We start from the raw sequence: 15,842 nt of genomic DNA, 5'->3' as shown, positions 1-15,842 counted from the left end.
TAAGGTTTGTGTATAAACTTGTACTTTTACTCTTTTTACCTGCTATTATATCTGAAAGTTTATCTTGGTACCTTGGTTACCTCTTGTCACTTTGCATTATCGTGTTGGTATCCTTTAAGACATTAAAGACACTTGTGTAACTCGTCCACTTGTACGAATTGTTTGATCACTTGGCACTCTTTTTGGGACCTTGTCCTTCTTGTGGCTGTGACTTTGTCACTATTGGCATGCCTCTTGACACGGATCATTTTCCATCTTGACTCTGGATTTTAAGTCCGTCTTAAGAATGGAAGTTGTCCATTTTAAGTACGAACTAGAAAGCCATTTTTAATATGATTCTTCATTCTCTTGATTATTGGGCTTGACCCTTCTTGATACCTGCTTGTGCTTGGTGTGACGACATGATGTATATATTGGGCGAGCCTTGTTATTGAATCTCTTGGAAAATGGTTCTATGAGCGTTCTTGACATTTGGATCTTTAAATATCTAACTTGATACTCTATATATATTGTTTACTTGATTTATTTATTATGTTTCAATTGTGCTGCCCATGACTTGAGAAAGGTAGCTTGGTGAATCTGAGGGCTCCAAACCTATAGTTTTTACACCACTAAGCTATATGCTTTGCGATAGTTGTTTTATCGTTGGGAATGTTCGAGAGGATGCATGAAGCTGGCCATTGGAGATGGAGATTTTGAGAGCCTTAAGAAATATCACATTTGCATATAGACATCTATATTTTGTATAAACCTTGGGACTTGTACGTGATCTATGTGTTGTATATTTACATGAAATTTTAAGGGCTAATTTGATCATGTCACCATGGGTTGTAATATAAGTATGGCTATATGTTTTGTTCTTTTTGGGGTGTGTAAACCCAAGTTTTGTAATATACTAAATTTACTATTTGTTTTAAATGTTTGTGTGAAGCATGAACCGATTAATTTTGGTATTCGAAAGTTGGTAATATTCTTTTTATATTATTTTTAATATGAGGATAATATATGCATGAACATCTCGTAAGTTATTTGCTTAGATTATCTTGGAAGGGTTTTTCCGCCATAAGTTAAAATTCTACTCAGTTTCAATTTGATGCAAATAGATGTTTAAATGGGCAGGATGCACATCCTTAACTATTTTTTTATGAACCTTATCCCCCTACTAGATTTTATAAATACTCCCTACATTAATCTCTTTTAAATGTCGCAAGTATTAAAGTAGATTACTTCTTAAGTGGTAGTATCTTTCCGAAAGGTTCGCGACAAGTATTGGTATCAGAACCTAGGTTTGTGGTTCTAGGACTTTTGTTGTGAATTACTTGTATACTTGTTCACTTCTAAAAGGTTATATTTAGATTATTTGTTCACTTAGATGGTTTATAATATTTTTTATCGCATGTAGAGTGTATATGCATCAAGTACATGTCCCTAATGCAATGTGATCTTCCCTTTTGAAGGAATTAAGTTATTGCCTCTTCTTCTGACTAACCTATGGAAGCTGCTCGTGAAGGTTCAGGTACCTCTGTTTCCCAACCTCATGCACTGGAATGGGTTGGAGAACATTTCTCGAATCAATATGTTCCCCAAACTAGTGGGTCTGAAGTGGGAAATCATTCGGGTGTAAGAGCTGGTTCACATCTTCATATAAGTCGTGGTACTCAAGCCATGAATCCTCATTTTCAACAAATGGCTGAATTCTTCCACCACATGGCTGAAATGATATATGATCCCAATCGGATTAACTTTGAGAAAATGAGGAAAATGGGTAGAGTGGAGTTTGAAGACACTGTTGATCCCACTGATCCTGAACAATGGCTGGAGCGCATGGAGAGGGTATTTGAGCAGTTGAAGTGTTCAGATGTTGCCAAATTTAAGTATGCTACTTTACTATTACAAAAGGATGTTTACGATTGGTGGGTAAGTGTTCCGAATGTTAAGGTAAAACCTCCAGTTCTTACTTGGGATGATTTTCTTAAGGAATTTCGTATGAAGTATGTCCCACCTGCTTATTGTGATTCAAAGAAAAAGGAGTTTTTGAATTTAAGGCAACGAGGCATGTCTATTGCTTTGTACCAACAAAAGTTTCTAAGGCTCTCTCGTTATGCTGGAGGTATTATTAAAGAGGAAAAAGACAAGTGCAAGAAATTTGAAGACAGTTTAAATGATTCCATTAGGAAGAATGTGGCGATCCTACAACATGAGAACTTTTGTAAGTTAGTGTCTGCTACTTTTACTTGGGAACGACTTGATAAAGAAAAAGCTAGTAGAAATGGAAACAAATTTTGAAAGCCTAGACCAGATTTTGGAAATCAATAAAAATGGGGAAGGTTTGATGATTGTAAGGCTGGTAGTGATAACGGGCTACCTCAACAAAATAAAAAATAGATCAAATTTTTCTACAGCTAGTACTCCAAATTATGGCCAAGGCAAGCCTCGCATTCCCACTTGTCCACAATGTGGAAAGAATCATTATGGTACTTGCAGGAAAGCTTTTGGTGCATGTTTCAATTGTGGGAGCTTTGATCATAAAGTGAAAGATCGTCCTAATCCTAATAATGCTCATTCCTTAAGAACTGAAGGCTTAGTTCGTAAGCCTTCTATTAATCTTCCTCAAACTAATAGAGGCGCAATAACTAAAAACACCCAAGCAGCGGGTGCAAGGAGCTAATAAAGCTAGTGGACCAAGAGATACTGCATGTGCTTATGCTATGAGGCAGAAGGATGATCAAGATGGACAAGACGTGGTTGCCAGTAAATTTCACTTATTTGGTTTATGTGTGTTTACACTTTTTGATCCTGGTTTTACACATTCCTATATTTGTTCATCACTTGTTCTTCTTGAAAATGTGAAATCTGTGAGACTTAATTATGATGTGTTGGTTGAAAGTCCTTTGGATTTATCAAGTTGTGTGTAATCGAATTTACCGTGATTGTCCCTTTGTAATTCAAAACCTAGTCTTCTCTACTGATTTGATTGAAATGCCATTCAAGGATTTTGATGTTATTATCGGGATGAATTGGATTTATAAATATCATGCAGTGGTAGATTGTAGGTCAAAACATGTGACTTTTAAAGATCCAACATTTCCACACATCATTGTAAGAGGTGAAAAATCATTGACATCTAATATTATTTCTATGGCCTTGGCAAGAAAGTTGATGCGTCAAGGTTGTGGGGCATACCTTGCTCACATAGTTGATACATAGTTGGAGAGTCCTTGTATTAGGGACATACCATTTGTATGTGATTTCCCAGAAGTCTTCCCAGAAAAATCTTCCTAGGTTGCCCCTGGAAAGAGAGGTTGAATTTCTAATCGAGCTTATTCCTAGATCTACCCCTATTTTTATCACTCCTTATAGAATGGCTCCAGCAGAATTAAGAGAATTGAAATCTCAATTGTAAGAACTTATTGAGAATGGTTTTTATTCGACCTAGTGTTTCTCCTTGGGGAGCCTCTATTTTATTCGTAACGAAGAAAGATGTCACTCTTAGGCTTTGTATTGACTATAGACAATTGAACAGAATAACAATCAAGAATAAATATCCACTACCAAGGATTGATGATTTGTTTGACCAACTGAAGGGTGCTAAAGTATTCTCAAAGATTGATTTAAGGTCAAGATATCACCAACTGTGTGTTAGAGAGAAATATATTCCTAAAACAACTTTTAGAACTCGGTATGATCATTATGAATTTTTGGTGATGCCATTCGAATTGACAAATGCTCCTACGGTATTCATGGATCTAATATCTTGATCAGTTTATGGTTGTCTTTATAGATGATATTTTAATATTTTCCAGAAGTAGTGAAGACCATGATAAACACCTTTAGATTGTTTTGAAAATTTTGAAAGAGAAGGAACTTTATGATAAACTTTCCAAGTGTGAATTTTGGTTGATGAAGTGGATTTTCTAGGACATGTTGTATCAACCGAAGGCGTGAAGGTGGATCCTAGTAAGATACAAGTAGTTGTTGAATGGAGACCTCTCAAAAGTCCAACCGAGGTAAGAAGTTTTTTGGGCTTAGCCGGATACTATAGAAGATTTGAGAAAGACTTTTCCATTATCGCCTCCCCTTTGACTAAGCTTTTGCAGAAGGAAGTAAACTTTATTTGGGATGAAAAATGCCAAGAGAGCTTTGAAACTCTCAAATCCTTGTTGAATCAAGCACCTATACTTACTCTACCAATTGAAGGGAAAGAGTATGTAGTATACAGTGATGATTCTCACAATGGTCTAGGATGCGTTTTGATACAAGAAGGGAAGGTTATTTCTTATGCCTCTCGGAAATTAAAACCGCATGAATTGAATTATCCTACTCATGATCTTGAACTTGTTGCTATAGTGTTTACTTTAAAAATATGGTGGCATTATTTGTATGGAAAGAAATATCATATATTCACTGATCACAAGAGCTCAAAGTACTTGGGTACTTAGAAGGAGCTAAACCTAAGACAACGAAGATGGCTTGAACTCATCAAGGATTATGACTACACGATTAATTATCATCCGGGTAAAGCCAATGTGGTTGCAGATGCTTTAAGTCGGAAATCCTTCACAAGCATTTCTTTGAGTCCTTTTCCCTTGCTCCTTGAGTTAAGAGGCATGAATGTTTGTTTTACACTTGATTCAAATGGTTCAGTTGTCGCTAATTTGCAAGTAAAGCCAATATTACTTGAACAAGTGAAAGAAGCACAAAAGTTAGATGAGAAACTTATAAAATTGACCAGACAAGTTCAAAATTGTAACACCCCAGAAATTTTTTGAGCTAAGACTTGAACCATCCTTTGTTGTGAGTAGGATCTTACCAAGGAATTAAAATTTCTTAAGTGTTAAGTTCACCAGATGTAGGACCTTAAGTTTAAAAAAGAATTAAATTGGAAATAGCAAAATTTGAAATTTTGCAAGTTATGCTTAAGTATGAGTTTTAGGTCGACTTAAAACGACCATAAATTCTAGCTCAATATGATTTACATATGATACCAGATACCATAGGAAATATCTTTGAATTATCTTTCCAATGTTGCCGAGTTTGCTAAGTTTCGAGTTCGGATGAGTGAAATATGTCCTTTTGAAGTTATGCTGTCCAGTTAAGGAAAGTTAGCTGAAAATAGTGAAGGGTATTTTAGTCTTTTCCTTACCCAATTAGATTTAATTCGTTTGTAGTAATATTTTAAGGGTCTAATCCTATTAGGTTCAGCTTTGTAATCCTAATATACGCCTAGGGTTTTAGTTGAGAATTCAAGAAGAGAAAAAAAGAGAAAAGAGGAGAAAAGAAGAGAGGATCAAGAGTTCGTCGACATTCTTGCGTGTTGTTGCGGATTTTCGCCATGGTTTTGCTCCCTAAGAGGTATATAAGCTTCCATAGTGTTGGGTTCTTTCACCCACACACCAATCATGATTTATTTAGCGTAATTTCGTTCTTGAAATTTAAGGATTTAAGTTCTTGATGAGTTCTTGATAAGTGTTCTTGAAGTTTCATTATGTTTTTATGTAAGATTCTACTTGAGTCAACTTCAAACGACCATATCTCTTAGAATATAAAGAGTTACATGAGTCATAACCTATCCAATTAAAGGTATTTGAATCTACTTTCCAACGCCACCAATTTCGCGTCAATTCAATTTCTGAGTAAAAAGTTATGACTATTTTAGTAACCTATACAGTGCTGTTACGAATTAGCCGACGTGAAAATATTAAAAAGAGTCATTTTTGTCTTTTTACCTCCAAGAAAACCATAAACAAATTTCTTGACTAATAAAAGGCTCAAAACAATCAGATTTTCATCATCACTAATGAAAATCATAATTCTTGGCCATAGAGATTTCAAGAAACTAATTCAAGAATCTCAAAAAAGATTTTCTTGATTGTTTACCTTCAAGCTAGAGTTTCAAGGCTTCTAATCAAGTTCTTCTTCAAGATTCTTCAAGAATCTTGTTCTTCTAGGTATGTAAGGCTATCATAGTGTTGGACTAGTTCGTCCTCACGTCCTATATCTACTTTCAGTTCAGAAAAAGAGTAATCTAGGATACTTTCCCTAGATTTAAGCATTCTTGAGATAAGTTGATTTTGAGTTCTTGAATTCATGTTTCTTTTAAAAGTTCTATTCCTAATTATCGAATAACTATATTGTTATTGAGATCCTTCATATCATGAATCATAACTCTTGAATTCACAATTCAAATTCAAGAGAGAGTTGAGAGTAGAGTTCAAGGAAGCCTTTGAGTTCAATTGTGAATCCTTTGAGATCCATCATCGATTTGAGTTAAGTTTTGAGTAAGTAAGTATGAAAATGAGAAGAGTCGTATACATGAGTTCTTTATTGATATTTTGACCCTTGAGTCTAGTTGTTCATGCCCATAACGTCCGCATGAACTTCATCAGTTTAGTACATTTGAGAGGAGTAGTATCTTCAAGTTCTAAGTATTGAGTTCCTAATCCTCTATGAGATTATATTTATAATCATGTCACTATTACATGTTAATGAAGTCCTTGAGTTGAATTATTTATGCTCATAATGCCACATGAACATTATAAGTCGAACAATCTTGAGATGGGAAGTAGCTTTGAGTCCTTGAGTTGAGTAGATCATGCTCATAATTCCACATAAACCCTCTGAGTTGAGCATGAGTTGAATTGTTCATGCCTATAATTCCCACATGAACATTATAAGTCGAACAATCTTGAGATGAGAAGTAGCTTTGAGTCCTTGAGTTGAGTAGTTCATGCTCATAATTCCGCATGAACCCTCTGAGTTGAGCATTCTTGAAATTAGTAGTATCATTGAAGTTCTTGAGTTTCAAGTATTAAGTTCTATCTATGTTTATTGAAAACCTTGCATTGAGTCATTCATGTCCATCATTCGGCATGAACCATATAAACTTTGTTTTAAGACTTAAGCTTTGAAGTTGAGTAAATAGTAAGAGTAAAGTTGAAGTTCATTTCTTCAAAAATATATGGGGACTATGTATTCCCAAAAAAGTTTAAAATGTTTTCACATTTAAATAAGAACAGAAAACTGAGATTTTCAAAAGAGCCTTTGAGCTAGTTTTGCAGTAAAGAGCCTTTGAGCTAGTTTTTCAGTAAAGAGCCTTTGGGATAGTTTTCAGTTAAAGAGTAAATGCTTTCACAATAAAGCAAGAGAGGAAACCTTGATTTCGAAGATAGCCTTTGAGCTATGTTTTTGAGCACTAATCTCAAATCACAGAAAGAAGTATGTTTTTAAAACATAAAGAGCTAGTGTATTTTGGGAGTAGTATTGAGAGCCGATATGGGGGAGAGTTCAGATAACTCATAGCCCCCATAAACTATGTAGCCATCATGGGTAGAAAAGGGTCATGCTTTTTAGATGAATCCTTTTCGCATAGACTAGTGGATCCACTTAGTAGTTTATGTCCTATACCTGTAGCAAGGTATAGGATGCGGTGGCAGCGTGAGGGAGATCGATGTATCATCACAATAGCTCTTATGTGATGATTGTCGGTTAGAGAAACTCCCACAACAGTATTTTGTATTTTTATATACATCAGATTATTTGTATTTTTACATACATCTCAGAGTTATATGTATCTTTGCATACACAGAGAGTTGGCGTCATGTTTTTTTTAACAACTTTTCTTTATATTGCACATATTTTAAATTGCTTTATATTGAAATGGGTTCAGTTATGTTGAGTTGAGTTGAGTCAAGTAAGTTCTTCAGTTTCTTTTAGATTTTTTTCAAGCTTATGTTTGAATTCCTCTTACATGCTCGTACATTCCACGTATTGAGCCATTTGGCCTGCATATTCTCATGATGCAGACACAGGTATTCAGGATCATCAACAGGAGCTTCGTTGATACATCTGAAAGTTCGAGTTAGTTATGGTGAGCCTCCTTATTTCTGGAGGATTTCATTTATTTTTCAGTTTAGTCAGGATGTCGTGAGTCATGTTTCGACTTTCATCTTTATCAGTTAGAGGCTTCATAGATAGTCAGTATAGTTGAGAAGTCTGTATTATTCATTTATTTTATTAAATGTTTTAAAGACTTAAGTGCCTATTTTATGGCGAGTTGAATATATTATTTTTTATTCTAAGTTGTTTATTTGAGTTAAAGTTGAGTTTATTGAATTTTATTCAGTTTTAAGCTTTTGCATGCTTAAGTTAGTCTTCCGCTTATAGTCAGCCAGGGTGAGGGTTAGCTTGGCGACTAGCAATGGTTCTTGAGTGCCGGCCACATCCAAGGTGTAGACTCGGGTCGTGACAAAAATGGGGAACACTTGATTTTACATTAACAGAGGATGATGGCTTATTTTATCAAAACAGGTTATGCGTCCCTAATGATGACAAATTGAGGAGAGAAATATTGAATGAAGCATATACTGCACCATATGCAATGTATCCTGGGGTACAAAGATGTACCAAACCATCAAAGAACATTATTGGTGGAATGGTATGAAGAGAGACATTGCGGAGTTCATTTCCAAATGTTTGGTTTGTCAGCAAGTAAAGGTAGAACATCAAGTCCCAGATGGTTTACTACAGCCCTTGTCGATGCCGAAATGGAAATGGGAGAGAATAATAATGGACTTTGTTTATGGACTTCCTCGCACTCAAAGAAATCATGATGCAATATGGGTGATTGTGGACAGGCAAACCAAGAGTGCTCACTTCTTAGCAATCATGATGGATTACTCACTTGAGCGTTTTGCCGAATTGTACATTAATGAGATTGTAAGACTACATGGGATCCCTGTGTCTATTGTATCTGACTGAGACCCAAGGTTTACATATAGATTTTGGGGCAACTTGCAGGAAGCTTTGGGTATTGAGTTCAAATTTAGCACTTCATTCCATCCTCAGACAGACGGTCAGTCGGAAAGAATGCTACAAATTTATGAGGATATGCTTGAGCGTGCATTATGGAGTTTGAGGGTAGTTGGGACAAACACTTGGCTTTGATAGAATTTTCTTATAATAATAGCTACCAATCGAGTATTGGAATGCCTCCCTATGAAGCCTTGTACGGAAGAAAATTCCAGACCCCTCTTTGTTGGAGTGAAGTTGGTGAAAGGAAGCTTATTGGTCCTGAAATTGTGCAACAAATAGAGGACAAGGTAAAAATTATCAAGGATCATCTAAAGATTTCTTCGGATAGACAAAAGTCATACACTGATCTTAAAAGGCGTGACATTGAATATCAAGTTGGAGATAAAGTATTCTTAAAGGTGTCTCCATGGAAGAAGATTATGAGATTTGGCCAAAAAGGAAAACTTAGTCCCCGATTTATTGGACCTTATGAGATACTTGAAAAGGTTGGACCAGTTGCATATAAATTATCTTTGCCACCTGAGTTAGACAAGATCCACAATGTCTTTCATGTTTCTATGCTCAGAAGATATCGTTCTGATCCATCTCATGTTCTTCCGATTGAATCTATTGAGGTTAATCCCGACTTGACGTATAATGAAGAACCTATCCTAATTCAAGCTCGAGAAGTAAAGAAACTTAGAAACAAGAGAATCCACTTAGTAAAGGTACTTTGGAGGAACCATTCGGGAAAAAAAGCTACCTAGGAGAGAGAAGAAGACATGAGGACCCAGTATCCAGACTTGTTTCAGGACTAATGTAAGGTAAATTTCGAGACGAAATTTCTTTAAGGGGAGAGAGTTGTAACACCCCTAAATACTAACCAAGAGTCGCATGTTGATACACCATTGCTTAATTACTACATTATGTTTTACTCTCATTTTGGGAACTTGCAATGTTGTGATATTTGCAAACTTGCTTAACATAAATTGTGATCGTAATTTAAGGGATTGTATTGGGGTATTTACGTAATATTATAATTAGAATTATGTATAACTTTAAAGGGAGGTGAGGGATATACATATAGGTATATATGCATGCATTTTGGGCAGAGCACTTATTGTTTGGGCAGCCCCTTTTAGTAACAGTTGTACAAGTGATAAACATCACTTTTGTGACTATATTTTCACACCTCCGTTAGTTAAATTCGTTTCACTCAAGTCTAAGAACCTTAGAACCTTATCTAAATAGATTTTTCTTCAAAATCACAAGATAAAAACTTGGTCCTTTTGGCTGAAATACGAGACACACCCTTTTCTTTGGTAAGTGATGAAATTTGTTTCTAAGCTGGGTAGTGTTTGGTATTTTAAGCATATCTCGTTCTCTAGAACTTCGTTTACAATGAATAAATATTATTAGGAAATTGAAATAATATACCTACAACTCGTATGCTTATGTAAAACTCTAATTTAGCTTTTATGGATTCGAATTATGGGACGCAACATAGGACAAGTTCTATCCAGATTCGAAATTAGAAATCTTGTATGATCAACTGTTAGTGTTTTGATTATATATTTTTGTAAAAAATATATTTTGTGGTGATTCTTGATTATTTGCAACCTTAAGAGATGTACCTACATCTTTCATGAATGATCTACAGTCCAGTTTTGCCGTTTTCCTTTTCAAATCTAAGTTGCGACATGAGGTACTAGGCTGGCCAGAATTACTGTTTTGGGAGCATAGTCATATTTGTACAGGCTAAGCTTACTTGTGATGATAATCCTGTTTTACATCAACATTATTGAGATACTAGGAATTAAAGAAGTTATTTAATTTTATTTTTAAGGTTGTATATACTCGTGAACAAGTTGAGGACCTTGATACATTGGTTGGTCTACGGTTTTGAACTCTTGAAGTTGTGTTGGACTGTTTCTAAACTAAGCACTGAGGTCTGTGTATAAACTTGTACTTTTACTCTTTTTACCTGCTGGTATATCTGAAAATTTACCTTGGTACCTTGGTTACCTCTTGTCACTTTGCATTATCATGTTGGTCTTCTTTAAGACATTAAAGACACTTGTGTGACTCGCACACTTGTACGAATTGTTTGATCACTTGGCACTCTTGTTGGACCTTGTCCTTCTTGTGGCTGTGACTTTGTCACTATTGGCATGCCTCTTGACTCGGATCATTTGCCATCTTAACTCTGGATTTTTAGTCCGTCTTAAGTATGGAAGCTGTCCATTTTAAGTACGGACTAGAAAGCCATTTTTATATGATTCTTGGTTCTCTTGACTATTGGGCTTGACCCTTCTTGATACAGGGCGTCGGCCCTTCTTGATACATGTTTGTGCTTTGTGTGACGACATGATGTATATATTGGGCGAGCCTTGTTATTGAATCACTTGGAAAATGGTGCTATGAGCATTCTTGACATTTGGATCTTTAAATATCAAACTTGATACTCTTTATATATTGTTTACTTGATTTATTTATTATGTTTCAATTGTGCTACCCATGACTTGAGAAAGGTAGCTTGGTGAATCTGAGAGCTCCGAACTTATAGTTTTTACACCACTAAGTTATATGCTTAGCGATAGTTGTTTCTATCGTAGGAAATATTCGAGAGGATGCATGAAGCTGGCCATTGGAGATGGAGATTTTTAGAGCCTTAAGGAAGATCACATTTGCATATAGGCATCTATATTTTGTATAAACCTTGGGACTTGTACATGATCTATGTGTTGTTTATTTACATGAAATTTTGAGGGCTAATTTGATCATGTCACCATGGGTTGAAATATAAGTATGGCTATATGTTTTGTTCTTTTTGGGGTGTGTAAACCCAAGTCTTGTAATATACTAAATTTACTATTTGTTTTAAATGTTTGTGTGAAGCATGAACCGACTAATTTTGGTACTCGAAAGTTGGTAATATTTTTTTTATATCATTTTTAAGTGTGAGGATAATATATGCGTGAAAATCTCGTAAGTTATTTTCTTAGATTATCTTGGAAGGGTTTTTCCGCCATAAGTTAAAATTCTACGCAGTTTTAATTTGACGCAAATAAATGTTTAAATGGGCAGGATGCACATCCTTAACTATTTTTTTTATGATCCTAATCCCCCTACTAGATTTTAATCAATACTCCCTACATTAATCTCTTTTAAATGTCGCAAGCATTAAAGTAGATTTTTTCTAAAGTGGTAGTATCCTTCCGAAAGGGTCACGACAGCCTGAATTCAAAAGGGCATATCTCACTCATCGGACCTCAAGACTTAGCAAACTCGATGCCGTTGGGAAGATAATTCAAAGTCTTCTCATTTGATATCTTATGGGCAACCTAACTTATCATGTACTGAAAGTTATGGTCGTTTGAAGTTGACCCAAAACTTAGAAAAACTTATGAATGACTTGAATGAAATCTTTTTAGTTCGCTTTTGAACTCAAGGTGCTATATCTAGTGACCTTAACACTCAAGAAATTTTAAATTCCTTGGTAAAATCCTACTCACAACGAAGGATGGTTCGAGTCTTAGCTCAATTTTTTTTTGGGGTGTTACATTATATTTTGCTTTAGTCTCCTAGCTTTCGAGGTAAAAGTTATAACTAATGTTTCTCCCTCAACAACATCGAGCAAAAAAATCGAGAAAATCTCTGAAGAAGACATATTCTAACAAATGGGGTAGTTTAATTTAATATGAAGGAGTACTTAAAAGTCAAATATGAACAACGTTAAAATTTATCTTTCTAAATATGAAAGAGGAATAACAATCTTAAAAAAACATATAATAGAAATTGAATTCGAATATAACATATAAGCAGTAAAAGAGATTATTAGTTAGTGGTTAAAATTTTTCACTCCTAACATGTTACCAATTCTCAAAAAAAAAAAAAGCACTCCTTACTCCACCAATATTTCCATTTTATAATTCAAAACTATTATAGATTAAAAAAATTTATTATCATTATAATAAAGAACAAACGTGCAATGCACGTTACCAAAAACTAGTAATTATAAATATGTGATTGCGAATCTAATTATTATTGATATTAACCGAGGTCGCGATAAAAACATGTACGTTAAATCCTGGATTCGTCTCCACATACGACTTATAAGCAGTCTACAAGAAAATTGTGTGTGAATGCAAAGAAAAAATAACGAGATAATGAGAATGAAAAACATGCATAGCATAGAATAAGAGATAGCTAGTGGTAGAAAGTAACAAAATTCTGGTATTGTAAGAAAAGCAAAAACATAAATCAATGAATCTATCTCACTTTATCTGCCAAAATAGTAAAGAAAGTAGTGATAGGAATAGTACTTCGGTGTACAAGATTAATGTTTAAAATATCAACTTTATATAGTCACTTCAATTTGGCATCAACATCAGATAAATACTTATCTTAAAGTTCCGTATGATCAAATAGAAACCTATACTTGACATCGGTGTGTCTAGTGGTCACCTATATACAACATACCTCAGGTGTGACTTGCAATCACGAATGACACGTGTCAAATGGACAAATCAACAAATGACATGTGTATTTATAAAACTTATATTTTTTGTTAAAAACTTGTAAGTTTTCTAAAAGAAACTCAGAAAAGTCACATAAAAATGTTTCATAACAACTTTCTTAATCATAATGCTCAATCTACCCAGCAAAGTACATTATACTTTTCAACCATAATGCTCAAAAGCTACTTAAATAACAGGATATTATTCCGGACAACAACTTACAACTCGTCTCCTCCCTGCATATCTTCAGCATATTCCTTAATCTTCATAGCGGAATCTTCAAGTTGAGGGTTGTATACAAGTGTGATAATTTTCAATGAACAAATATCCCCAAAACTAGGCGGAATCTCCTCAAGATCACAACATCCCTCTAGTTTTAATTTCTCAAGCGCAGGAAAGGATTCCTCTCCAACCTCCCACTTGGAAAGAGTCACTTGTTCCAAGTTCAAAAATTTGAGATTCTCAAAGGTGTCTTCCTCCCCCATGTTCCATTCTTCCCTATGGATGATTGTATCATAAAGGGACAACTCTTCAAGGTTGGGAGTCTCGCTATTATTGATAGTGAATTGGATGTCAGAGGAAAGTCAAGCTAGCATAACTTTTTCAGAATCGAAGGGAAGTGAAAATTCCACGGTCGATTTGTCGCTACAGAGGACCCACTGTCATTTGTGTTTGAACTTTTAAAACCTACACTGAGGATTTATAGTTCAGTTAGGCAATCCAATTTTGGGAACCAATTGTCATGACCCGAGCCTACACCCTGGACGTGGCTAGCACTCGAGAACCATTGCTGGCCCCAAGCGAACCCTTGGCCTGACTTACTCAACGGAAGACTGTATGCAATAAGAAAGGAATTCAAATGCTAAACAAGTTAACTGTCTCAAACTGAACTCATAATGTTTTGAAAATAAATATTTAACTTAACCAAAATGGCAACTCAAATCTGAACATAAGTCAAAAACAAAATGATGACGAATGAACTAACATCTGACTGATTATCTATGCTAAAACAACTGAGATGGATGTCGGGACAAGCCCATGACATCCTAATGAACTAACTAATACTGAAAGTAAACAAAATGGATCATCTGAAATGCAAAGAGGCTCACCAACAGACTCTGAATTGCTCACTGGATCAACGATGCGCTAGATGCCGATCCTAGTTACCTGTGTCCGCATCATAATACAATGCAGGCCAACTGGCATCAGTACATTGAATGTACGAGTATGCGAGTTGGAATGCTAAACCCAACATAGGCTTGAAAAGAATCTGAAAGGAACTGAAAAACTTACCTAGCTCAACTCAACTCAACATAGCTGAACTTATTTCAATAAAAAGTTGTTTAACACATGATGTCAACTCTGCGTGTATGCAAAGATACAAATAACTTTGAGATGTATGTAAAAATACAAATAAAATGATGTATATAAAAATACAAAGTACTGCTGCGGGAGTTTATCTAACCAACAATCATCACATAAGAGCTATTGTGATGATACATCGATCTCCCTCACGCTACCAGCGCATCCTATACCTTGCCACAAGTATAGGACCTGAACTACTAAGTGGATCCACTAGTCTATGCGAAAAGGATTCATCTAAAAAGTATGACCCTTTTCTATCCATGATGGCTACATGGTTTATGGGGGTTGATAATTGTATGAACTCTTCCCCATATCGGTGCTCAATACTACTCCTAAAATATGATACTAGCTCTTTATATTTAAAAACATACTTCTTCTGTGATTTGAGATTAATGCTCAAAAACTTAGCTCAAAGGCTATCTTGGAAATCAAAGCTTCCCCTCTTGCTTCATTTAGAAAGCGATTTCTCTTTTCTGAAAACTAGCCCGAAGGCCCTTTGGAAATCGAGGTCTCCTTTCTTGTTTAAATGTGAAAACATTTTAAACCCTTTGGGAATACATAGTCCCCATATACTTTTGAAGAAGTGGATTTCAAACTTTACTCTTTACTCAACTTGAACTTTAAATTTTAAAACAAAGTTAAAACGTTTATAAAAGACTTTTGAAAACTTTGAAGCACTTCCCTTAACTTGACTCTTGACTTTGATCCTAACTTCTTTTGACTTGACTCTTAACTGGTCCTTGAATTGAATTATGGATTCAAGGATTGTGATTTCTGATTTGGAAAGATCTCATGATGTTTAAGAATGGTTTTAGATAGCTAAACATGAGAAAAGACCGAAAATCAGTATTTGAGGGTGGGTCCGCGATGCGGAGAAGCTTTTGAAATTTAGTTTCAAAAATGACTTTTGAGGCAGAAGACTCCATGACGGCTCCACGACGCGAAATGAAAATTCCCAATTTTAGGAACCAGCTCCGCGACACGCCACCACCTCCCAATTTTGTTTGACGAAATTTCTTCTTCATTTTTCAGCTCTAAACCCTCTAAACTCCGTGGGTTCTTTTACCCAACACTTAGAATTGATTAAATGATAAAAGTACATCAGATTCTACTCAAAATCGAACCTAAAATCACAATAGGATCAAACAACTCCTCAACGAATTCAAC

General features: G+C 35.2%; 1 protein-coding gene across 1 annotated transcript; it reads left to right on the top strand.

Annotated features, from left to right (window-relative positions):
- Positions 1–1,491: 1,491 nt before the first annotated feature.
- On the top strand, positions 1,492–2,286 carry LOC125858895 (uncharacterized). Its single transcript, XM_049538672.1, has 2 exons — positions 1,492–1,654; positions 1,772–2,286. Exons 1-2 carry the CDS (start codon positions 1,492–1,494, stop codon positions 2,284–2,286), a joined length of 678 nt encoding a protein of 225 aa, XP_049394629.1.
- The last annotated feature ends 13,556 nt before the right edge of the window (positions 2,287–15,842 follow it).

This window comes from Solanum stenotomum, chromosome 3 (assembly GCF_019186545.1).
Source record: "Solanum stenotomum isolate F172 chromosome 3, ASM1918654v1, whole genome shotgun sequence".
Classification (NCBI taxonomy): Eukaryota; Viridiplantae; Streptophyta; class Magnoliopsida; order Solanales; family Solanaceae; genus Solanum; species Solanum stenotomum.
This window is presented reverse-complemented; position numbering and strand designations above follow the sequence as displayed.